The sequence below is a fragment of the Bos indicus x Bos taurus genome, chromosome 1 (genome assembly GCF_003369695.1).
Source record: "Bos indicus x Bos taurus breed Angus x Brahman F1 hybrid chromosome 1, Bos_hybrid_MaternalHap_v2.0, whole genome shotgun sequence".
Classification (NCBI taxonomy): Eukaryota; Metazoa; Chordata; class Mammalia; order Artiodactyla; family Bovidae; genus Bos; species Bos indicus x Bos taurus.
The window spans coordinates 148,789,429-148,815,569 of NC_040076.1; the positions used below are offsets into that span (position 1 = coordinate 148,789,429).

General features: G+C 47.8%; 1 protein-coding gene across 3 annotated transcripts in view; it reads right to left on the reverse strand.

Annotated features, from left to right (window-relative positions):
• The window catches only part of VPS26C (VPS26 endosomal protein sorting factor C), a 69,929-nt gene that overhangs the window by 14,137 nt on the left and 29,651 nt on the right, over window positions 1–26,141 (reverse strand). For 2 of the 3 annotated variants that reach the window (XM_027548891.1, XM_027548894.1), the window contains exons 6-7: window positions 25,648–25,798; window positions 25,301–25,453 (exon numbers count right to left, since the gene is read on the reverse strand). In XM_027548891.1, coding sequence (XP_027404692.1) covers window positions 25,301–25,453; window positions 25,648–25,798 — 304 coding nt within the window. Of the gene's footprint in view, window positions 1–21,343; window positions 23,254–25,300; window positions 25,454–25,647; window positions 25,799–26,141 lie in introns of those variants that run through there. The other variant, XM_027548895.1, reaches the window with a different exon arrangement.

A 26,141-nucleotide genomic window follows, 5' to 3' on the forward strand; every position in this document is an offset into this window, starting at 1 on the left:
AGGAACAAGAATGACAAAATATTTAGCCAAAATCTAGAAATTAAACAACACTAGTAAACTACAAAATCCTAATGAGACAATCATCAATAATCAGAAAAAAAAGCTTTTGTCTACATTAAGAATACTAATTTTGGGTACACATACAGGAGAAAGTCAGCCTTAACCTCACACCATACACAGACATAGTTCCCAATGGATAGGTTCCAGTGGTCCTAAGTGTGAAAAATGAAATAGTTTTTCTACAGAAAACAAATCTTGTCCTTAGCAAAGATTTACTAGGATCTAAGTGCTAGCCATGAAGATAAAAATCTGATAAATTGGGTATTGTTACAATTAATGACTCTTACCAAGTCAAGCTGTGAAGTCGAGGAAGCTTGTAATACTTCCAACAAAGGTTCCAAGATGTATAAAAAAGTGTCATTAACGAAAAATAATATACTTAGAAATGCAAGATTTGAATAGGCTGTTCACAACTATCCAATGGTTAATAGGCATTTCGATAGCCAGGTGTGTTTCTGTCATCAAATACAAATTAAAACCAGTAACATCCTGCAGATACACACCAGGATGGCTGAAAGTAAAAAAGACAACTAATCCTGTAGTGCCCAAGGACACAGTCCCCAGGCACACACTTAGAAACGCGTGCCGCGGTGCAAGTGCTTCATACTTGGCTTCATGCACAATAGCCTCAAACTGGAAACCACCCAAGCATCCCTTGATGTAAAATGCACAGGCCGTGGCCTCTTCACACAGTGGAATGATTGTCAGCAACGAGATGAAGGGACTGTTGCCTCACACAGCTACACAGAGGATTCTCACAGACGGAACTGAGCCAAAGCAGCCCAACAAAATGGAGCTCCACTTAACGTGACTTCAGAGAACTGGAAGCTGGTGGCAGAGGGCAGTTAGCTGTGAGGCAGTGCTGCTGACAGGGAAAGGCTGGAAGGGCGCTTTCATCTTCGGCTGAGCCGTGCTTACGTAAATTCGTGGAGCTATATGTTAAAAGAATGCACTTTCCTGTCGTCGTTTTCCATAAAACTAAACCTTTCAAAACACAAGACGATACGCCTGGCCCCTGGAGGCAGTGATAATTGTGGGCCCTGCAGTGCTCCTGGGGAAGTTGGCCTCCCCCTTCCCACACACAGCGGCCCCTCACAGCTATGAGACTCCGTTCCTGCTGAGGCCTGGAGCGACCTGAAGGCCCCACTGTGGGGCAGGTGCCCCCTCCTGGGGTTTCTGGTTCCCGCAGCCTGCCAGTGGGCACCTCAGCATGCCAGTGGGCCTTTGGGAAGTCACTCTGGAAGGTAGGCAGGAGTGAGCCTGATGCCAACTGGTTATTGCTGCTGAGTCAAGAGGAAGAAAGCTGGACCACACCTTACTAGGAAGGTAGTGCCAGCCGGCTTGGCGTTGCCTGGTACCAGCCGGGAGGACCATCCTTCTTGGCATGGGTGAGGTCTGAGGTACTGGAGTCTGCCCCAACTGGCCCCAGTAACAGGAGCCAGTTGTTCACTTTTCAGCACTTCTGTGAGCTGGCTGTTAAACACAACTACTGTTAAGAGTTGAATTACATAAGCTTACAGTGAAATTACATATATATATTTAAAGGCAATTACTTCCTAATTACTGCAGTTTATTACTTATGCTTTGCCAGTTACTGATATATCCAGTGTCTATACCCAACTCTGTCCTGTTGTGTCACATAGATACCTTAAGATTTACATAGGTGTCACATAGGTGGCTTGAAATCGGCTATTGGCGGGAGTATTTACACCACAGAAATCGGCAAATGCTACATATAACTCCTTCCCCCTCCCCAAAGCATCTGTGAAGGAGGAGTCTTGTGTAGCAGAAGCAGCCTGCCTAGTGAACGCTTCTCATGTCACAGTTGCCATGGTGATCAGGGGACTTTGACACGTAGCCCTTTGAAATGCTTTAGGCTGAAAGAGCTTCTCCCCTCAGCTGTGTTGGCTGGGGGTCCTCACTCTCAGTCCTGTGGGTGTGTGCTGCCCCTGCCCACACAGACCCCATCCCGGGTGGTCTCCCCTTTGGCTGTCATCCAGGAGAGAAGACTCAGGTCACTGTGGAGCCCGGGCCTGCAGGGGCAGAGGCCCTGAGTCCACCTACCCCGCAGCAGCTTTGCTTCCCCATCCCCCAGCCCTGCCGCAGCTCCCCTGCTGAAACCTAGAAGATCCCTTCTTACTCTGGTGGGGGCCCTGCCTTGGGAGCGTGCAGGTGAATGCAAGAGCAGGTGTAGCAGACGGGAAACAGCCATGAGGACAGTCCAAGCTAGAGGCCACAGACACATCCTCTGTCCCTTGAAGTTGGGCCAGCCCTCAGCCTGGCCACGGGAGCCTTCACAGTTGAGCAGTTGGTGTTGATGACCCGGGCCTCTGCAGCAGGATATTTCAAAGAGAAAGTCTTCCTCTTCGTAACATGTATTTTTGTGTCAAACAAGTGTCATGGTTTTCGGCAAATACCTTGGGATTTGAGTGAATAAATACCATTCTGTTTTCAAACTTTTCTTTCTCCATTTTTCAGAAGTTAGGTGCAAAGGCATTCTGCCTAATTCTTTTGAGCCCTCTGGTTCAATTTATGTTTATTTGGTGTGATAGAAAGGTCTAAATTTAGATCTCCCTCCTCCCCATTCCAAGAAACCTGCACCAGCTCCAAGCTGTGCTGTCCCGAAGTGCCACCCGTCCCAGTGGGTTGAGCCAGCAGCCTCTGAGAAAAGGAAGCGCCTGAACAGATCGACATGGTGCTCAGACGCTGGCGGCTGCCCCAGCGCCCGCGGGACTCTGGCTTTTATCGGGGCCTCACTGGAGGCCACGTTGCTTCTGCTTCCGGTTTCAAAACTACCACAACCTCCAGATTGGCCAGACCTTTGAAAGCTGAAGCCTAGCAATTGTTACTGCCCTTCTCTGTAAGAGATGGAGGTGTCCATCAAACTCTGGGTCCTGGGCCTGGAAGAGACGGCTGAGCCTGCGTCTCCTTGTCCCCACTGTGAGTGGCGCTAGTGGTAAAGATCCCGCCTGGCGATGCAGGAGATGTAAGAGACGTGGGTTCGATCCCTACATCAGGAAGATCCAGGGGCCTGGAAGAGGAGATGGCAACTGACTCCTGTATTCTTGTCGGGAAAATCCCATGGACAGGGGAGCCCGGCAGCTACAGTCCGTGGGGGTCTCAGAGTCGGACACAACCAAAGCATAGCATGCCTGGGGTACAGGGGTCCCGCACCCCTTCCCTTCTCCTGTGGCACCTCTATGCATCCCCACCGGGCACCCTGGGGGTGAGCCACGTGGCCCTGACGGTCACTGGTCAGATTTCTGGTCTCGCACACGCAGGCGCTCTCCTAGGTGCTGGAGAGGCGAGAGGACAGAGGCACCCAGAGGCCCAGCCTCATCCTCTTCAGGGGAGCCCGGGTCAGCCACGCCAGGTACCTGGTGTGCCTCTGGGGGTCTGGAGGAAAGGCAGCCCCAAGGGGCTGAGGCAGTGTTTGGGAGGGGAGGGTCACGTCCACCTGGAGCCCTGAAGGAGCCGGTGGGGACCTGGGGCGGAAAGAAGGGCAGGGGTCCAGGCTGACGGAAGTCACAGGCCGAGCCCGCTGGGACAGACCTGCTGCTGTCTAAGGGGAGGGGAGAGATGCCGGGTGCGGGGGCCTGAGACCAGACCGTGGGGAGCATTTTCAGCCTGCGGGTGACACCCCTCGTTAAGTGTCAGTTGTACCTGTGGACTTTAAAGAGTCGCAGAGAACGGGCCCCAGGCCAGGCAGGGGGCACTTCTGATACAATTACAGCCGCATCCAGCAGCCTACTCGCCAAACCTTTGCTTCCACCCTTGACCCCCCAGGGCCCACTCCCACCCCATACAGTCGCTGGAAATTGTGGACCCAGTCCAGCCCCACAGACCTACACTCAGTGGATCTGCCTTGCAGGACTCCAGGCCCCCACATCCAGGCCCACACCCTCCCCAACTGCTGCCCTCCACCCAGGGTCATCAGCCTTGTTCTCACCTCATCTCCCGCAGAGGGACCTGGGTCGCCCCCACCAGCCCCCTCCTGGGCCCCCACCACCGGCTGACACCCAGACCCCCCTTCTTCCTGCCCCACTGTCTGCTGCCCTTCAGTGGTGTGGCTGGCAGATTATTTATCCTCTTGGAGCTTTCGCTTCCATGTTCCTATGAGGATTAAATGAGGGTGATTGCACATAGTAGCTGCTCAATAAACACTTAAAAAACCATGCCCACTCAGTATCAGAGCCACCCCCGCAAACCGGCCACAGTGGTCTCTGAATTGGGTGCCTCCAACCTTCCTCACCTTCCCCGGACAGCCCTCAGTGTCGCCCAATGCTTTTTATGAACGACCATTTCTGGAGTGTAGTAGTCTTCTGGCTACTGCTCTGAGTGATCACAGATATCGCAGCACTTGGTTTCTCCAAGCCCCCTGCAAAGTAGTGCTAACTCTTAACTCCCATTTTACAGATGAGGAAACAAGTCCAAACAGTTTACTCAGCTTCCCCAAGGTCACGTAGCTGGAAGATGTCAGAGTCAGGATTGGCCCCTGCCCAGCTGACTTACTGCTCCAGCATCTGCTGGCCACTTCCCCTGCAACCAGAAGAACTCAGGCCCCCAGGCGGCAACAGAAACTTCAACTACATATTCTGAAAGCACTCAGTACTTCACCACCAAGGAGAATGTTTGTTGTGGTGGTGGTTTAGTCACTAAGTGATCTCCTCATGGACTGTAGCCTACCAGGCTCCTCTGTCCATGGGATTCTCTAGGCAAGAGTACTAGAGTGGGTTGCCATTTCCTTTTCCAGGGGATCTTCCCGACCCAGGGACCAAACCTGTGTCTCCTGCATTGGCAGGCAGATTCATTACCACGGAGCCAAGAATAATGTTGCTGTTCAGTCTGTAAGTTGTGTCCGACTCTTTGTGACCCCATGGACTGTAGGATGCCAGGCTTCCCTGTCCATCACCAACTCCCAGAGCTTACTCAAACTCATGTCCATGGAATCGGTGATGCCATCCAACCATCTCATCCTCTGTTGTCCCCTTCTCCTCCAGCCTTCAGTCTTTCCCAGCATCAGGGTCTTTTCCAATGACCCTTCACATCAGGTAGCCAAAGTATTAGAGCTTTAGCTAAAGCATCAGTCCTTCCAGTGAATATCCAGGGTTGATTTCTTGAATAATGTTAGCGTGGCTTTTTCATTGATGCCTTTTACCAAATTGAGCAAGTTCTTATCTATTACTAATTTGCTGAGAGATTGTTTTTTAAAGCAGAAATTAATGTTGGAGTTCTCAGATGCCTTTTCTGTGTCAGGTTGATTTTGGTTTCTTCAGTCTGCTAATATGGTAAATTACACTGATTGTCTTTCAAATATTAAGGCAACCTTACTTTCTTAGGATAAAGCCCATTTTGCATCCCTTCTCATATTCTTAAGTTCAATTTTCTAATTTGTTTTAGAATTTTTGCATCTATGTCTGTGAGGTATATTAGTCTGATTAATCTTTTCTTCTCATGTCTTCTCTGTGGTTTTTGTAACAGGGTGATTTTTAGCCTCATATAATGATTTTAGAAGTATTCCTCCTTTTTGATTTTTGAAGGAGTTGGTACTATGTCTTTCATAAATGTTTGGTAGAATTTATCATTAAACACATCTGAACCTGGATTGTTGTTTTCATTTTGAATCAGTTCAAAATACATTTTAATTCTGATTTTCTCTTTGACCCACCGGGTTATTTTAAAAGTGTGTTATTTAGTTTCCAAATATTTTGGGTTTTTTCACATATCTTTTTGTTATTTCCAATTTATTAATTTTTTTATTTCCATGAGTCAGAAAGCATACTTTGTACGATTTAAATCCTTTTAAAATTATTCAGTTGGTTTATGGCCCACAATATGGGGCCAAAACTTGGCAAACATTCCACGCACACTTAGAAAGAATGTGTATTCTGCTGTTTGTTGGTAGATCAAGTGCCCTATAGATGTCAATCAACCAGTGAAATTAGTCAATACATTGTTCAAGCCTCCTATATACTTTCTGATTTTCTTTCAATTTGTTCTCCCAATTAGTGTGTGAGACTTCTGCCTATAATTGTGGATTTCTCTCTTCTTGAAGTTCAACAGATTTTACTTTGTGTGTTTTGAAGCTGTGTTATTAAGTACCTAATTATTTAGTATATAAACTCTTAATGAATTGTATACTCCTTACATTAAGACTGATAACTAACTGATATGATGGTGACTGCAGCCATGAAATTAAAAGATGCTTCCTTCTTGGAAGAAAAGCTATGACCAACCCAGACAGCATATTAAAAAGACACACTGCTTTACCGAAAAGGTCTGTATTGTCAAAGCTATGGTTTTTCCAGTAGTCATGTATGGATGTGAGAGTTGGACTATAAAGAAAGCTGAGTGCTGAAGAATTGATGCTTTTGAACTGTGGTGTTGGAGAAGACTCTTGAGAGTCCCTTGGACTGCAAGGAGATCCAACCAATCATTCCTATAGGAAATCAGTCCTGAATATTCATTGAAAGGACTGATGCTGAAGCTCCAATACTTTGGCCACCCAATGCAAAGAACTGACTCATTGGAAAAGACTCTGATGCTGGGAAAGATTGAGAGCAGGAGGAGAAGGGGACAGCAGAGGATGAGATGGTTGGATGGCATCACCAACTCGATGGACTTGAGTTTGAGCAAACTCTGGGAGATAGTGAAGGACAGGGAAGCCTGGTGTGCTGCAGTCCATAGGGTCTCAAAGAGTCCGACATGACTGACTGACTGAACTGAACTGAACTATCATTATTAAGTGGCCATTTTTTATTTCCAATAGTCTTTGGTCTGAGATCTTCTTTGTTATTAGCATAGCTACTCCAGTTTTCTTTTGGTTAGTTTTGGAACAGTATATTTTTCCCCCTTTCTTTACTTTTAACCTAGTTGTCTTTATATTTATACTAGGTACTTTTTTAAGCAGCATCTAGTTAGGTATTACATTTCTAGCCAACCTGACAATTTATGCCTTTTAATTAGGGTGTCTGGACACTTACATTTGATGTAATTGTGGGGTTTAAATCCTCCATCTTGCAATTTGTTTCCTATTTGTAGTATCTTTTCATTCCCATTTCTTTTTGCCATATTTTTGATTAATTATATATTAATTTTTTGGTTTTAGTGTTGATTTATGATTTATAATATACATTTTAAACTTCCTTCCAATAATATTGTGCCAGTTTTTTTAGGAGAACCTTACAGCAGTATTCTTCCATTTCCCCTTCTGGCCTTGGTGTCATGGTTGCTGTACACTTTAAACCCTGTAAATTATAAACTCTATAGTACATTGCATATGCTCCAGTGTCTGTTTCAGTGTCTTCCCTTAAACAGTGTGAAGTTTTATGCTGAAAGGCAGTTACTTTGCTGGTAGAACTGAACCTTCCACACTCGTCAGTAGGCTTTGTGAGGGAAGGTTTGGATGGCCTTGCCCTGGAGCTGGAGGAGTCCCCCTAAGAGGGCTGCCCTTTCTCGAGTGTCTGCTGAAGGACCAGGGTGCTAGGCCAGTTCTCTCCGCTCTAGCTGGTCAGAGCCCCAGCCCTCTGAGTCCTCAAAATCTCCACATCTCCCAGCCCCTCCGGAGCGGTTCTCTGTCAGGCCTCATGGAGTCTTGTCCCGCACAGGCACAGCTTAGCCCTGGGCTGAGGCTCAAGGGAACCTGAGTGTCGACTTCCGGAGCCCCTCTCCGTGCGGGCGCGCAGTTCCAGCCACCTCAGCGGCCTGAACCGCAGTCTCTCTTACTGGCCCCCGGCGAGGGTCAAGCTGCTGTCAGACCAAAGCCGTGGTGAGTCTAGCCTCACCTCAGGGTTCACAGTCCTGCGACGGTTTCTGTACAGATTCCGAGAGCAGTTGCTTCGTGTGTGTCCACTTTCATATTCTTCTGTTGTGAGGGAGTAAGTCCTTTGCCTGTTCTTCAGTTCTGGCGAGATCCGAAAGTCCTGGAGGACCCCGAGGAAACAGGATGTCTGACGCTCCATTTGAGCTTGCTGGCACTTCGGGAACGCGTGAGTCTGGGTCTCCGCCCTCCCACCTCTGCGTGACATCTGTTGCTACAAGGCTGTTTGGGCCGAGGTTTGCGGAAGGAATGGATAGAGGAAGCGTTTTGTGACTCAGTGACGTGTCAGAGCGGCTCTAAGGACGGAGAGCCCGTGAAACCTGCTGGTATATTGAGGGAAAATTTGTATTTTGACAGGGCAAGGTGAAAAAAAAAGAATTCAGCTTAACCTCGCCTTGAGAGATCTAAGAAATCCTGCAGACACCTTAGTTAACCTTTATATTCCCTGTAGCACCTACAGGGGCTTCCGCCTAGAAATGGTAAGACGTGATCCTAGAAACAAATAAATGAATGAGCTGAGTTTACGTTCTCACTTCAAAAGGCGAAAGAGAGTCATTTCTATGTATTTCTGTGGTTTTTTTCCCCTTGAGTGGTCACATGATTTTAGATTTAAGTTCTGATACCACGCTCTCATAATCCTAACGCTCTGACCACCCACCCCGAGCCACACTTGAGGAGAGGCCGGCTTTCTGTCTCGAGAAGTTTCTGCGTGTCAGGGCGGCGTGACCGCCCCCGAGGCGGGTCATTAGGGCGCCTGGCAGGGCCCGCGTGCGCTCCCTTGACGGGGCAGCGGGTGGAATCGGACCCCCGGGGGCCGGGAGAGAGGGAAGGAGAGTGACTGTGCAGAAAGGAATCCGCAACTAGTCTCCAAGTGCCGGCCGCTCCGCCAGGAGCCCCGAGACTCCGCCAGCCTGGGGACCCAGCCCGGAAAAGCGGAGCCCAGAGAGCACAGATGTGGCCTTCCGCCTCTGGGGGGAGGCTGGGGGGTGCCCAGGGCTGGGGTGCCGGCCCTGGGGCTCTGTGGGGCCCTGGTTCCCTGTCTTCTCACTGTCTCTATCCCTGCCTTCTTCCCTTGGGCCGCCAGACAGGAGCTGGCAGAGCCACTTTCTGCTGGGACCGGGTGAGGGGCAAGGGGCCTGCAGACCACTGTCCCCGCTGACCGAGAACATAAAGGGGACAAGACAGGGGGTGAGGTGAGCCCAGAGCGCAGATGAAGAAGATGCGAAGACCGGAACCTCCTTCCATGCCTTTTGCCAGCTGTCACCACACACTGATCTTAAAAATAGTCTTTTTAATCCTGAGGAAGCAACCAGAGGAGAAACCGACTGGTTTATTTTTAAAACCTTACATGTCTGTTAGAAGCGCCGTGGGGATGCTCCGAGGTTCTGGCTGTCAAACCCTCTGACCTGGGGCTGTGGTCCTGAAGAGCTGGACGCACCCCACAAACAACAGCAGCATGGAAACACAGGGATGGCAAGTGAACAAACCCACCAACATCCAGCCACCGGGGCTCAAAAATCCAGGACGGCTCCCTCCTCTTTTTTTTTTTTAATTTATTTTATGTGAAGGATAATTGCTTTACAGAATTTTGCTGTTTTCTGTCAAACCTCAACATGAATCAGCCACAGGTAGACATATATCCCCTCCCTTCTGAACCTCCCTCCCATCTCCCTCCCCACCCCACCCCTCCAGCTTGATACAGAGCCCCTGTTTGAGGTTCCTGAGTTTCTCACCTCTTAAAAAAAAATTACTTATTTTTTTCTGCTGCGCCGGGTCTTTGTTGCTGCTCGGGCTTTTTTCTAGTTACACTGAGTGCGGGCTACTCTCTCTAGTTGCGGTGCTCGGGCTCTGCATCGTGGTGGCTTCCCTTGTTGCAGACCACCGGCTCTAGGGCACACGGGCTGCAGTATTTGTGGCTCACGGGGCTGAGCTGCTGCACCGCATGTGGGATCTTCCCAGACCAGGGATTGAACCTGTGTCTCCTGCATTGGCAGGCAGGTTCTTTAGCACTGAGCCACTAGGGAAGGCCCTGGCTACCTCCTCTTTTTCAGCCATGCTTCCCCACGGCCTGAATCTCACTGGGGTTTCATGGGAAGGGCAGACCAGATAGGGATTCAATGCCTGGCCAATGGCGTCTGTTCAGCACGCCTTGTTCTGGGCTGCGAGGCTCATGACACAGCTCATCCCAGCACCCTGCACAGCGCGGGAGTGTCTGAACTAGAACGCTTTCCTGTCACAGACCTGCTCCCCGAGTCCTTCAGGGTGTTCGGTCACTCTGCTCCCTCAGCTGGAGTCTGGGAGGCCCAGGAGAGTTTGTGGTCAACCAGCTCACCCACGGGCCGAGACCTTGTCATCAGCCACAGTTCTTGCCCATGCTCTTCTCGCTGGAATCCCTGCAAGCACTAAAGCCTCCTCTGATCGTGGTTCCCGGACCAGCCAAATCTGACTTTTCAGGGCTGAGATCCACCTTACAGACTGATTCCCCCTGAGTTCTGAAGCCATAACCTGCCGTGTGACTGTATTTGGAAGATCTCCTGGAGGAGGGCAGGGCAACCCACTCCAGTATCATGCCTGGAGAATGCCCATGGACAGAGGAGCCTGGTGGGCTGCAGTTCATGGGGTCGCAAAGAGTCGGACACGACTGAGCAACTAAGCACAGCACAAGGTTAAAAGAGACCCTAAGGGCAGAACCCTAATCTGACAGGACAGTGTCCTTGTAAGAAAAGGAAGAGACACTGGAGATGTACACGCACAGACAGAAGATCCTGTCAGCCACAGTGAGAAGTTGGCTGTTTGAAGCCTAGGAGAGAGACCTCCTTGAGAGGAGAAACCAAACCTACAGACACCTTGATCCAGGAGCTGTGAGAATCCATTTCTTGTTTAAGTCAGCCAGTACATGGTATTTTGCTGTGGCATTCCTTGCAAATGAACACAATCCAGCATCAGCATTTTTCCTCTTTCAAAATAACTTTGGCTATTCTAGGTTTTTTTGCATTGCCAAATACAATTTAGAAGCAGACTGTCCTTTTCTACAAAAGTCCTGCCGGGGGGTTTAGAATTGCACTGCATCTACGGATCAATTTTGAAAGAATAGACACCTGAACCATACTGGTTCTCCCCATTTCTAAACATGATATATTTCTTCATTAATTGAAATCATGTAAAATTTTCCTTATCAATGTTTTATAATTTCAGTCTAGCATTTCATATCTTTCATGAAAAGTATTCCTAAGAATTCTATGTATTTTGATACTGCTGGAAATGCTGTTTTTAAATTTCATGTTGTTAAAAAACAAATTTTTGCTGGCACACAAATATAATTTTTCAATATTGACCTTGTATCCTACAACCTTGATAAATGTTATTAATTCTAGTAGTATTTGTTATTCCTTAGAATCTTCTATGTAGACAACCATGTCTGCAGAGACAATTTTACTTTTTCCCTTCCAATCTTATACCTCTTTTTTTCTTGCCTTGATGCACTACCTAGGACTTCTGGAATAATACATTGTCCCCTTGTTTCCAGTTTTAGGGGAAGAGAATTTAGTCTTTCATCATTAGTATGATGTTAGCTGTAGGTTTTCCATTGGGTGCCCTTTATCCAATTAAGGAAGTTTCCTTCATATTCCTAGTTTGTTGAGAGGGTTGTTGCTGGTGTTTTTGTTTCTTTGTCATTAATAGACGCTGAATTGTGTCAGTTTTTTCAGTGATCATATGATGTTTCTCTTTTATTCTATTAATGTGGTAAATCACTTTGACTTTCTAGTGTAGAACCTCCAGTAAACCCGACTTGTTCAAGATGTATAGCTGGATGAGATTTGATAAAATTCTATTGAAGACTTTTGCATCTGTGTTCACGAGGGATCTCAGTCTATAAATTCCATTGTTGGAATGTCTTTGCCAGGATGTGGAATTAGGGTTTTGTTGACCTCATAAAATGAACTGCAAAATGTTCTCTCTTCTGAAAGAGCTTGCATAATGTTGGTATTATTTCTTCATTAAATGTTTGATAATTTGGATTTTTATCTGGAAAAGTTTTATATAAAGATTAAAATATATAGGGCCACTCCCATTTTCCATTTCTTTTTGAGTCAGTTATGGTAGTTTGTGTCTTTCAAGGAATTTTTCATTAATATGAATTGTCAAATTCGTTGGAGTAAAGTTGTTTAAATATTTCCTTATTATCCTTTTAATATGTAAAGGACCAGTAGATATTTCTTCATTTCTGCTATTGGTTATTTGTATTTTCTTTTTTTTTCCTTCATAAGTTTTGCTAGTTCATCAGTTTTACTCAGGGAACCAGTTTTTGGCTTTGTTAAATTTTTCTATTGTTTGTTGCTCTTCCTTTTCTAACTTCTTAGATCATTGGTTTTAAACTTACTGTCTTTCTCTTAATAGCATTGAAACATATATATTATCATATGTGAAATAGATCACCAGTCCAGGTTCAATGCATGAGACAGGGTGCTCAGGTGTGGTGCACTGGGATGACCCTGAGGGATGGAATGAGGGGGGAGGTGGGAGGGGGTTCAGGATGGGGAACACATGTACACCTGTGGCGGATTCATGTCAATGTATGGCAAAAACCACCACAATATTGTAAAGTAATTAGCCTCCAATTAAATTTTAAAAATAAATAAACTTATTGTCTTTTCTCTTATATGCAATTAAATGATAAATTTCCCTCTAAAGCATGTGGTAGCTGTATCTTACAAGTTTTGATGTGTTATGTTTTCCTTTTTTATTCAGTTCAAAATTTGTTCTAAATTTCCTTATATCTTCCTTGATCCATGGATTATTTAAAAGTATATTTAATCTATAATATTTAGAGCTTTTCTAAATATCTTACTGTGATACAACTCAATTATATTGAACTACTGTGATCTAATATAATTCAGTTGTGATCTGAGAACATTCTTTGTATGATTTGAATCCTTTTAAATCTGTTGATTTCAATCTATTTAATCCTTTTCAATCTATTTCGGGAGATGATGAAGGACAGGGAAGCCTGGCATGCTGCAGCCCATGGGATGGCAAAGAATCAGACATGACTAAGCGACTGAACAACAACAAAATCTATTGATATTTATTTTATGGCTCTGCTTTTAAACCATATACTAAGTGACTTGAGTCTGTTGCCAGAGTGAGATTTGAAACATCATCAAAGATGAATCCAGGAGCAAAATTGAGGTGTGAGGGGTTCCCAGGGAGCTGAGGGCTGCTGAAGCATGGGGTGGGCGCTGAGAGGTGGGAGGAGGGTGGGCCCTGGGGGGTTCCTCTTGTAGGGCAGGGTGGTGCCCTGCACCCCTCCCCGCCCCCACCCCAAGGTGGGTGCGTTGGAGATCTGTGAGGATGTTTATGGTTGTTAGAACGATTGAGAGTCAGGTGGGCAAGGACCAGGAATGTGAGATACTGTGCAATGAGCTGGGTAATCCCACAGAGATAAGAAAGCCTCCCTCAGCAATCAATGCAAAGAAATAGAGGAAAACAATAGAATGGGAAAGACTAGAGATCTCTTCAAGGAAATTAGAGATACCAAGGGAACATTTCATGCAAAGATGTGCTCAATAAAGGACCTATCAGAAGCAGAAGATATTAACAAGAGGTGACAAGAATACACAGAAGAACTGTATAAAAAAGATCTTCATGACCTGGATAATCACGATGATGTGATCACTCACCTGAGCCAGATATTCTGGAATGTGAAGTCAAGTAGGCCTTAGGAAGCATCTCTATGAACAAAGCTAGTGGAGATGATGGAATTCCAGTTGAGTTATTTCAAATCCTGAAAGATGATTCTGTGAAAGTGCTGCACTCAATATGCCAGCAAATTTGGAAAACTCAGCAGTGGCCACAGGACTGGTAAAGGTCAGTTTTCATTCCAGTCCCAAAGAAAGGCAATGCCAAAGAATGCTCAAACTACCGCACAATTGTACTCATCTCACACCCTAGTTAAGTAATGCTCAAAATTCTCCAAGCCAGACTTCAGTAATACGTGAACCGTGAACTTCCAGATGTTCAAGCTGGTTTTAGAAAAGACAGAGGAACCAGAGATCAAATTGCCAACATCCGCTGGATCATGGAAAAAGCAAGAGAGTTCCAGAAAAACATCTACTTCTGCTTTATTGACTATGCCAAAGCCTTTGACTGTGTGGATCACAATAAACTGGAAAATTCTTCAAGAGATGGGAATACCAGATCACCTGACCTGCCTCTTGAGGAACCTGTATGCAGGTCAGGAAGCAACAGTTAGAACTGGACATGGAACAACAGACTGGTTCCAAATAGGAAAAGGAGTACATCAAGGCTGTATATTGTCACCCTGCTTATTTAACTTATATGCAGAGTACGTCATGAGAAATGCTGGGCTGGAAGAAGCACAAGCTGGAATCAAGATTGCCAGGAGAAATATCAATAACCTCAGATATGCAGATGACACCACCCTTTTAGGAGAAAGTGAAGAACTAAAGAACCTCTTGACGAAGGTGAAAGAGGAGAGTGAAAAAGTTGGCTTAAAGCTCAACTTTCAGAAAACTAAGATCATGGCATCTGGTCCCATCACTTCATGACAAGTAGATGGGGAAACAGTGGCTGACTTTATTTTTTTGGGCTGCAAAATCACTGCAGATGGTGACTGCAGCCATGAAATTAAAAGACGCTTACTCCTTGGAAGGAAAGTTATGACCAACCTAGACTGCATATTGAAAAGCAGAGACATTACTTTGCCAACAAAGGTCTGTCTAGTCAAGGCTATGGTTTTTCCAGTGGTCATGTATGGATGTGAGAGTTGGACTATAAAGAAAGCTGAGTGCCAAAGAATTGATGCTTCTGAACTGTGGTGTTGGAGAAGACTTTTTTTTTTTTTAGTTCTACCATTTTATTGCTACCAACCCATCATCCTCCACCCTCATGCACACATGCTCAGTCATGTAACCCCATGGACTGCAGCCCGCCAGGCTCCTCTGTCTATGGACTTTTCCAGGCAAGAATACTGGAGTGGGTTGCCATTTCCTTCTGGAGAAGACTCTTGAGAGTCCCTTGGACTGCAAGGAGATCCAACCAGTCCATCCTAAAGGAAATCAGTCCTGAATATTCATTGGAAGGACTGATGCTGAAGCTGAAACTCCAATACTTTGGCCACCTGATGCAGAGAGCTGACTCCTTGGAAAAGACCCTGGTGCTGGGAAAGATTGAGGGCAGGAAGAGATGGGGACGACAGAGGATGAGATGGTTGAATGGCATCATCAACTTGATGGACATGGGTTTCAGTGAACTCCGGGAATTGGTGATGGACAGGGAGGCCTGGCGTGCTGCAGTTCGTGGGGTCGCAAAGAGTCGGACACGACTGAGCGACTGAACTGAAATTGAATCACACAGATCAAGAATTGGTCCATTGCCCAGACTTTACAAAGTCCTACCTAGCTCAGTCTCTGCACATCAGTGCTGCTGTCCAAGAATGCAAGTCATACATCGCATTTTAAGTTCCCTAGCAGCTACACGAAAAATGTAAAAAGAAAGAAGTAAAATTAATTTTGGCTATACATTTCACTTAACCTAGCAGATCCAAAATAATCTTTCAACCACTGTAAACATCATATATGTTACTACTGAAATATAGTTCCTCATCTTATGAAAATTCTAAATGGAGTCTACGACATGCAGGGCAGCCAGACTAAATGCTCAGTAGCCACATGCGGCCAGTGGCTTATGAACTGGATGGTACAGATGGAGACCCTTATCTCATTTTATGTAAAGATCAAATATCTTTTGCATTTTAGTGTAGCTGAATTTTCCAGCAGTGTGTTACCATGCAAAAAGAGGCCTGAGGGGATTTGGGTGTTGGGGTTTCTTGGCCATGCTGCATGGCTTGTGCAATCTCAGTTCCCCAACCAGGGATGGAGTCAGGGCCACAGCAGTGCAAGTCCAGAATTCTAACCACTGGGTCACCTGGGAATTCCTGAGGTTTGAGTCTAGTTTTTTCCCTGAACTTAACCATGAGTTGTTCACCAATTTGGAACGTGATGTCATCTGTCAGTACAGCACACTTGAATCAGCTGTGTTTGTTATTAATAGTTGTTGTCTTCATGGTCATCTTCCCTGGTGGCTCAGCTGGTAAAGAATCCTGCCTGCAATGCAGGAGACCCCAGTTCGATTCCTGGATCGGGAAGATCCACTGGAGAAGGGAAAGGCTACCCACTCCAGCATTCTGGCCTGGAGAACTCCATGGACTGTATAGTCCATGGGGTGGCAGAGTCGGACACGACTGAGCGACTTCCACTTTCATGGTCATCCTACCTCTGTGCACAGGCAGTGCGTACTTCAGTGTTCTGCCATGTTGCTTCCCAGTTTATCTGCATCTAAGCATCTACTTACTGAAACACACTTTTCTTTCTTGTATTTATTACAGTTGAACATTATGTTGACTTTGCAAAATTATGTGTGTAGGTGGCTTATGCTATGTATACATTTCTTATCAGGTACTTACTATAGGAGATCTTTAGATATATTCAAGCAGTATTAAACTATTGCAAATCATGTAAATACCGGTCACGAGTAAAGATGTAAAAAGTACTAGTTATTAAAAGGAATGTCGGGCCCCTGTGCTGGAGGCAGGGAAAAGCCGAAGCAGGGCCCTGACTTAGGTCTAAAGTGCCTCTCTGGAAGCCGAATAGAAACCCGAACCAGTCTCGATTGTTGGGGTGGAGAAACGGGACAGATAATTTGCTTTACTCACTTTCTTATGTGGAAGTCGCACCAAAATGTCCCTGATTCTAGAAAACTGGGTGATGCCTTCAGATTATTTTCCAAGGTAAGGCCTTCCCAGAAAATATCCCCTAGTATGTCAGTGAAGTGAGCTGTTAGTTGCTCAGTCGTATCTGACTCTTTGCGACCCCACCAACTGTAGCCCGCCAGGCTCCTCTGTCCATGGGATTCTCCAGGCAAGAATACTGGAGTGGATTGCCATTCCCTTCTCCAGGGGATCTTCCCACTCCATGGATTGAACCCAGGTCTCCTGCATAGCAGGCAGATTCTTTACCTTTGAGCTACAGGGAAGCCTACTATGTAAAGTAACTTTAAAACAATTTATTTTACTTTTGGATGCCCTTCGCAGTTTACGGGATCTTAGTTCCTCGGCCCAGGATCCAACCCATGCCCCCTGCAGTGGAAGTGTGGAGTCCTGTCCACTGGACCACCAGGGAGTTCCTGAAAATAATGGCATTTTTAAATGCCATTTTTTCTTACTCATCTTGGAATCCGTTTCCTGGTCTTAAACTGATTATATCTACCAGCATCTTACAAGTTTTCTGCTCTGAGAATTTCCCTCTTAAAGCTGGGTGGAGCAGTTAATAGTTCTTCTGAAGACCCAGAGTATCATACAGTGAAATCACTAAGCCTCTTATACAACATGTGGCAGAATAATTGTATTTTATGCCTTTTTTACATTTTTCTTTTTTAAAAGATTTTTTGATTTGGAACATTTAAAAAAAAATACTTTATTGAATTTGTTACAATACTCCTTCTATTTTATATTTTGGCTCTTTGTCCCTGGAGGCTTGTGTGATCTTAGCTCCCCGACCTGGGATCGAATCTGCACCCCCTGCATTGGAAGGTGAAGTCATAACCACTGGACCACCAGGGAAATCTCTACATTTTTCTTAATGGCAGTAAAAACAAAAGGACATGACCCCTTAATATAGATGTAGTAACCAACAGGGAAAAATGAAAGTTTATTTTTAGGGTATTATGAGTATAAATTCCGAATTTCCATGACCCTCTAACTCTGTTTTATAGTCTGTCTTACCCTAAAGTGAGAGGCCAGTTTAAACGGAGACCATCTGCTTGACCCCAGGGCCCCACAGTAAGTGAGCAGCAGATATCTGTTGATGAAGTTGCTGTTGGTCTCGCCTCTTCCCTGCACATGCTGCGGGAATGAAAATGTCCACCCTTCACCCAGCGCTTTCTGTGGACCAGCCCTGTGTTGGCTGTTTGAATCCTTCAAGATGGGAGTTATTGTCCATATTTCACAGATGAGGGAAGATCTGATTTATGTTTCTACGTGCTCCAGAGGCAGGCCTGGGGATTATATGTGCAGTCACTAACTAAATGTGGTTGAGCTAATTTAGGTTTTAAGCTCATCAAAACAATGGCCGATTCAGCAGCAGTATCCACAGGTTGGTGATCTCATTGGCTCCTCTGCGGGCCCTTATTCAACCAGCATTTGCTGAGCACCTGCCCCACACAGGGCCTGGGAGGCTTAGTGAAGCCCTTCTCGCTGTGTGATGTGAGCTGGGCCCAGGGGTGGGTAGGAAATCTTGCTCCCCCAGATGACTGCTCCGTATCCGAGGGCGAAGTTAGCTGCCAGAAAGCCCAGTCTTCGGTGAGCGAAGCCCCCGCGCAGTTGGTGGTCCTATGGCTTCTATGAGAAGCACCAGCTGCTGGCCTGGGCTCTCTTCTCCGCATTTAGAGGAATCAATCAGTCCAATCAAGCCTGTAGGCTTTAAAAGCCTGGACATTTCCAACACGCAGCTAAGGTTGAGGACTAGCGAACCTGCAGATGCTGGCCACTTGGACGACTGAACCAATTGCCTTCACATCCGGCCTGGAAGGACTTCCTTGAGAAGGCCTGGTTGCCTCCCTTGCTGCAGTCAGGGGCCTATTCGGGGACTGGCAGTGCCAGCTCCAGCACTCACCGCTAGGAGAACTTGGGAAGTTACACTGCCCTCTCACTGCCTCAGTTTCCTCGTCTGTACGATGGGGACATGAGAGTGCTCTCTTTATAGGCTTGTTGTCAGAATTAGAAGTTAACTCACATAAAGCACTAGGTGCACAGTTAAGTGCTAGGGAAGTGTTAGCTCTCGTCACAAACTACAGGCCAGACCTGAGACTCAAGTAAAGGGAAACAGCAGCCTTCCTTACTCCTCTCTGCTCACCTGAGAGACTTCAGCTGGACACAGATACTACTGCCTGGCGTGGGTGGGGCCTGTGGGCATGGACTCAGGCGTGCCGCCCTAGGCCTGATAGCTGACAACCATTCTTGGGGCCTGGGGCTTCCCAGGCAACACTAATGGTCAAGAACCTGCCTGCAGTGCCAGAGATGCAAGAGACCTGGGTTCAGTCCCGGGATCAGGAAGATGCCCTGGAGGAGGAAATGGCAACCCACTCCTGAAATTCCCATGGACAGAGGAGCCTGGCGGGCTACAGCAGAGTAGCCCATAGAGTCAAAGAGTCAGACACGACTGAGTGCACCCACAGACACACAGATCCATCCCCAGCCTCCATCCGCAGGTCCTACAGCCTACCCGGGTCACACAATCTCTTCTTCACACGTGTCACATTATTTTCTAGCTGTTTTTTCAAGCATTCTCTAAGCTGTTACTGTTTTGTTGGCTTGTTTCAGATTTATATAAATCCCAGGATGAATTGTGTATATTACCAAAGATTTAATGTCACATGTAATGTGAAAATTATCATAGCATACTTTACCTTAAAAAAAACTCTCGTAGATGTTTTCAATCTTTTCCTTACTCCGAACCATAAATGTATTTGTGTGTGTATATGTACGTCCAGATGAATGCCAACTTACAGTCCCATCAGCGTTGCATTAGAATACATAAAAAAATTTTTTTGGCCAAATCATGTGGCTTTCAGGATCTCGGATCTCCAACCAGAGACTGAACCTGGGCAACTGTAGTGAAAGCCTTAAATTGTAATCCCTTGGAATTCTAAACCTGGAATTCTAACTCCCAAAATATTTTTTAAAATTATTTTTTGAAAGAGTTGATTTACAATAATGTGTTAAAGGGTATAACATAGGGATTATTATTATTTTTTTTTTTTTGGCTGAGCTGCACAGCTTGTGGGATCTTAGTTCCCCGACCAGGGATCCAACTGGGGCCTGGCAGTGAAAGGACCAAGTCCTAACCACTGGACCACCAGGGAATCCCCACAATTCAGTATTTTTGCAGATCATTTTTCATAGGTTATGATAATAAAATGTATATAATTCCCTGTGCTATATGGTATATCCTTGTAGCTTACAGTAGTATCTGTTAATCCCATACCGGTTTGTCACTCTCCTTTCCCCCCTCCCATTTGGTAACCACAAGTTTATTTTCTATATTTGTGTGTCTGTTTCGTTTGGCCAGGCTGTGCAGCCTGCAGTGTGTGGGATCTTAGTTCCCCAATCAGGGACTGAACCCAGGACCCCTGCAATGAGTGTGGAGTCCTAACCACTGGACTGCCAAGGAATTCCGTTCCTATTTTGTACATACATTCACTTGTATTATTTTTTAGATTTCACACATAAGTGATATCATATAGTATGTATCTTTCTCTACCTTATTTGACTAAGCATAATATTCTCCATGCCCATCCGTGTGGCTACAAATGGCAGTATTTCGTACTTTTTTATGGCAAGTATTTCCTGGTTGAGGAACTAAGATCCATGTCTCAGGATAACTAAGCCTGAGAACCACACCTACTGAGTCTGTGCACTCTGGAGTCCTTGTGCCACAACTAGAGAGGAGAGAAGCTCGTGTGCAGCAACAAAGATCCTGCGTGCCACAACTAAGACCTGATGAAGCCAAATAAATATTAAAAAAAACACAAGATCAGCATAGATACTTCTCCAAAGATGATGCAGCTTCCTTGGTGGCTCAGACGGTAAAGAATACACCTGCAATGTGGGAGAGACCTGGGCTCCATCCCTGTGTTGGGAAGATCCCCTGGAGGATGGCATGGCAACCCACTCCAATATACTTGCCTGGAAAACCCCATGAACAGAGGAGCCTGGTAGGCTAGTCCATGGGGTCACAAAGAGTTGGAAACGACGGAACAACTAAGCACAGCACAGCAATAAACACAGGAGATGTTCAACATCATCAGTTATTAGGAAAATGCAAATCAAAGTTAAAAGGTACCACTTCACACCCACCAGGATGATTATGATAAAAAAGGCAGACAATTACAGGTGGTGACAAGGATGTGAAGCTGGAAGCTTGCACATCGCTGGTGGGTATGTAAGATGGCGCAGATGCTTGGAAAACATTTTTGTGGCTCCCCAAAAGATTAAACACAGAGCCATCATATGATCCTGAACTTCTAGATATGTATCTAGGGGAAATAAAAATATATGTTCATAACAAAGCTTGTACATGAACGTTCACAGCTGAATTTTTAATAATGAAAAAGTGAAAACACCTCAAATGTGTGTTAATTGATGAGTGAATTAAACAGTGTGGTGTATCTACAAAATAGAGTATTACTTGGCAACGAACAGTAATAAGTACTAGGGAGATGAGCCGAGATGAAGGGGCAGGAAGACCTTGAGCTCGTGGCCTCTCCTGAGCACACCAAAATTACAGCTATTTACAGAATAGCCATTGAATAAAAAGACCAGAGCCTACCCAAAAAGATCTTCTACAATTAAAGGCATACAGAAGGAACCACAATGATGCGTTTTTAAAAAAAAAAAAACATTTTATTTCTGATTAACCTCTCCACCTTTCCTGTGGAACGCACGACATGGCTGAGAACTGGAGCCAGGCTCCCATTTCTGCTGGAGCACCAAGAGCCAGAAGGTCCTCTGGCCTAACCGGCCTTTTCCAAGAAGTGTACTGTTTTAGATTCAAGGTTCACAGCCTCTTCCCTTCACCTCCCCTTCCTCCTGTTCTAATGGAAAAGCCTGATCACGGGAGACCCCCCACTCCAGCCAGGTCAGTAGTGGGACCACTGCCCAAGACACCCGAACATCCGAGTTTTCCTTAACAATCGACGGTGGAGGTGCCCGTCCGAGGAGGACAAGGAAAAGGCCCTTACCCAGGTCCTTCGAGGTTGAACAAAACGCTAAAGGAGGCCTGGCTGCTGGCAACTCTTCAGGTGATTATTCTGAGGGAGAATACTCGTATCACCATATTTATGTCTGTAACATCGGTTTACTTAAGATACTACATAGGAATATACGTCCCCAACGTTTGCTCCAAATTCTCATTTAGCTTTTTTCCCCCATCAGAAACAATCTCTACATGTGAAACTTCCCAGAAGTGTGGACTCCTTGTTTTCTGCTGGTCTAGTTTAAACGCAGCGTCGGGTCGCTATTGATGTCGGATACGCATAAAAGATGTAGGAACTATTGTATTATCTGGGAACACCTTTTTCCATGACTCGGTAAGTTGTATCCGACGCGCTGGTGAAGCCCGAGGGAAGAGCAGAGCCTGAGTAGGTCTGTCTGCAAGCAGCATCGGGGTCACCAGAGCTGGCCTGGGACAGTGGAAGGACCACCGGGGCCGAGCCCCCCTCGGATGGAGCCTGCCAGGCAGGGGGCTGCTGCGGAAGGCCAGGCAGTGTGCACCTCTGAGGTGAACTCACGCGGACCCACGGAAACACTGGTAGGATTTGAAGGAAGAAATGTGTTGTCACAGGCCCACCTTACACTGAGAAAATTCCCACGGGAGGCGAGGGAGAAAACGGCTTCCGGCCAACTCCCGACCCCACCACCACGGCAGGTCCTCCGGGCGGGATGGCAAGTTCTTGGAGTCCCGGCCCCACCCAGCTCGGACGGGTGTCTTCACGCCGGGGGTCCTGCCCCTCAGCACCCAGCCCAAGGCGGTGTGGACCTGCGTCTTGACCCCCTCACATCACCTCGCACTAGAACGGACTCTGGGAAGATGGCGGCAAGCAACGTCACAGCAGGCCCTGAGAGAAATATTCCAGCGCCAGCCATGGTCACCGGACCCTCGGTCCCGGGAAGGCAAGGCACATCTTCCCCAGGTTCCCTAAAAAGTATGATGTTACCGTGAAAAAATGGTAGGAGAAAAGAGAGAAAAACCCGCTACCCACTTCCGGTGAGCGACCCTGTGCCCTCCTCGGTGGGCGTGGCCAACGTCCTGAGCTGCCAGCGCTGAGCGACCGCCTGGGGGGGGGCGGGGCCAGGGGCGGGGCGGGGCGGAGTCCCGGCCACAACCACTGCCTCGCTCTCCAGCAAAGTTCAGCCTCTGTTAACTGTTTCCTGAACGTGAACAGCAGGTCTGGTCAGGAGGCAGAAGACCACCTGCTCTCTGGGAAGCCATCTGGCCAAGACCGTTAAGAAATCCTGACGCATTTCCAAGGGAAGCTCTGATGAGAGGGGCCTCGAAGAAACGCGGAAGGAGGGTCAGACTTTTTTCTGATACAGAACCACCGAGAAAGCGGGTCCGTGCTGCCAGCTTCAGCTCCTGGGAGACGGGCGGTGGGTGGTGGCGGAATGACTGCATTTCCACGGGCCGCCCTCGCAGTGCAGTCCCTTGCTCCTGGCTACATCCTGCAGAGCTTCAGCGGGAAGTTCTCAGTGATGAGGTGGTCGGGGTGAAGCAGCACCACGATGTTCACCTCAAACTCTGGGGGAGAGAAAGGACAGACAGGCTCAACGCTCACCGACTCCGGAGGCGTAAACGCCAGACCCACTAGGGCTCCGCTGAAATCTGGACAGAGAGGCAGCAGCTCCTGCCTTGGGAGCTGCACACCCTCCCAAGTTTCCAGGAGAAATCGGTATAGGTGGCTACCCGGGCGGGACTGCCTGAGTATATCCGTCTTCTCACCCCCGGACACTCTAAGGTCCTGCATTCTCAAATACTCTCTTGTCCTCTGTCTCTACTGCACAGAATCTCCTAGAATCTCATCCGCTCACAGGTGCACTGTGGCTTTCTTTTTAACCTGTCCTACCATACTGGGTGGACTAGCGGACCCCACGCTGGCCCACAGCCCACCGGCAGCACCCCAGGCCAGGCGAGAAACAGCACTTGGAAAAGAAGGCAAGCCATCTCCCAGCCGTCCCTTTGCAGCCGGGTTTATTTGTCCATGACACCTGTTCAAACATTCCTCTGCTACCTTCAGCAAACAGTAGTCTTTCTTCCCGCTTTCTAGGTGCTAAGAGTCAGCACGTGGATGACAGGGAAGGGGGTGCCTGAGGAGAGAGCCCCCGAAAAGAGAGAAGCCCAGGTCCCTCCCCAGTGTGAAGGGAAGGGGCTGGGGGCCGGCTCCTCCAGGGCCCCTCTGTGGCCGGAGTCCCAAGGACGGTGTCTCCGTGTGTGGCCGTCGCCTTGGCCCGGCACTGGCCAGGGCACGAGTGTGTACCGCAGTGGCTGCCGTGTTCCCTTCCTCTTTCTGATGGCTGTCACAGGCCGCAACACCCTCTGGGCTGCCCAAGTCTTCCCACCACCTTGCTGTCCTCCCTGGAGGGGACAGAGAGGAGGCCCGGCAGGCACAGAAGGCCCATGGCAGGACTGGTGCTGGCTTCCTCCCAGCGCGGAGGGCCATGGGCTCAGCTGGGGACAGCCGCGGGCCTGGCCGTGCCCAGGAAGTTCCCCAAGCTGGGCACCGTCGGAGTGAAGGGGCACACCCAGATGTGCGCCTAACTAAGGACGCGGGGCTCACCCTATTCCCCCTTGAGAACGGAACCTGACCTCCCAGCCATGAGACGGTGACCCCAGGGAAACGAGAGGCCGTGGTGCTCAATGATCACAGGCTACCTCCTTCCCGCGGGACCCCCTCAGTTGAAGGGGTGGTCACTGCACAAGCCCCCAGGCACACAAAACAGGAGCCACCAGGACACAAGCACCGCCAGTGTCTTGGCTGATGGGCTGAGGGCGTTATTTCTATGGAGGAATCGTGGGCGCTACATTAAATGCTACACAGACGCTTTGTAAGGTCTGACAGAAATAAGGTGCAGACAGTACAGGTACCTAATGCATAGTGTAGCAGAAAAGAACAATTTTTGGATGTTTCTTAAAGTTTATGTAGCAAAACCAAGTTGAAAAATCGACAGATAAGCTCCTCCTCCTTAACTTAAAAATCAAAGGTGCAGCTGACCCTCGAACAACCAAGGTCAGGGAGGCTCCCACCCAGTCACACATCCACACGGAATTTACAGGCTGCCCCTTATTTGGCAATTTCACCACAACTGCAGTTCTCTATCTGCAGATTCAACCACAATACAAGGTGAAGGGAGAAAAAGCAGGATTGAAAAGTGCGTCTTAACGCGACTCAGATCTTGTGGTCCAAGTATCTGTCGTGCGATCACAGAAAACCACTGACTCCCCCTCAGCTGCCGGAGCCTCAGCCCTTGGGAAGATGAGTGTTCACTGGGCTGTCACAGGTCTTGTGTCCCCATCAAATACCAGCCCATCAGAGGGCTGATCCGACCTCCCCACGAGCTTGGCTGGCTGGTCCCTGGCCAAGTTAGTGTCCTTCAGAGAGCATGTTGTCACGTGAGCAGCCCACGCTGTCTCCTGGGGGACGAAGCAAGTTCAACCCTGGGTGCCACCCAGCTGCTCTGCACGCATTTTTGTGCAGCAACCAAAGGGCTGGGTGCTCCGCGCTGCACCCGAGATCAGCAGACCAGCAGATCCACCCCCTCCCAGGGGCACCCTGAGGGCACGCACGTACCCACTTTGAAGTTGGTGGTCTCTAGCGTCGGGCAGGTGAATAGCCGGGGGAAGACCATGTAGATGGGGATGGAGAGGCCCCGACACACGTCCCCGTCGGCGATCTGAATGTTCTGAATCTCTGTGGCGTCGCGGGCGTAGCCTTCTGCACAGCCTGGAGCAGGGAGAGGGCATCGTGGGGTCAGGACACAGCGCACGTCCGTTCAGGCTGAAGCAGCAGCCAGTGACTCAGAGAAGGTGCATCAACAGGAGAGTCCCCTGCTGTCCCGCTGGCCCTGCAGGACCCTGGAGATGAGAGGCGAGCTCGTGGCTGTGGGCCGGGGGCAGCGGAGGGTCAGGGGGCCTTACCGCACGTCTCCACGCGCACCAGCTGCAGCTCGATGCTTTTGATGGCAGCCTCTGAGCTCTCCACCACCAGCTCTCCCGTCAGTGGCTGTGTGATCACACAGTTGGTCGAGTTGAGATGTCCTCTGATGAGAAATTTGGGGAGCAAGGCCCTCTAAAACGAGACAAAACCAGACACGTCAGGAATGGGAGGTGCCGGGAGAAATGACTCGAGCCTTTCTGGTACAAAGAAGAACTGAACACAGAGTCTGGTAATTTACACAAAACTCACTGGGAGCCTGGCTGACAAAACTGGCAAAACTGGACAACAGCGCTTAAAACAGTCTGAGTAACAGACTGAATGATCCAACAACTTATCGACAGACCTAAGGTACCTGACAAAGACCAGCTCTCTCGCCAAAGCAGCCTTCCTGCCTGCCTTAGGTCTGCACAACTCCATCTGACCAAGCGCCATGATATGAGAATGTCTGAGGGACTTCCCCGGTGGCGCAGTGGGT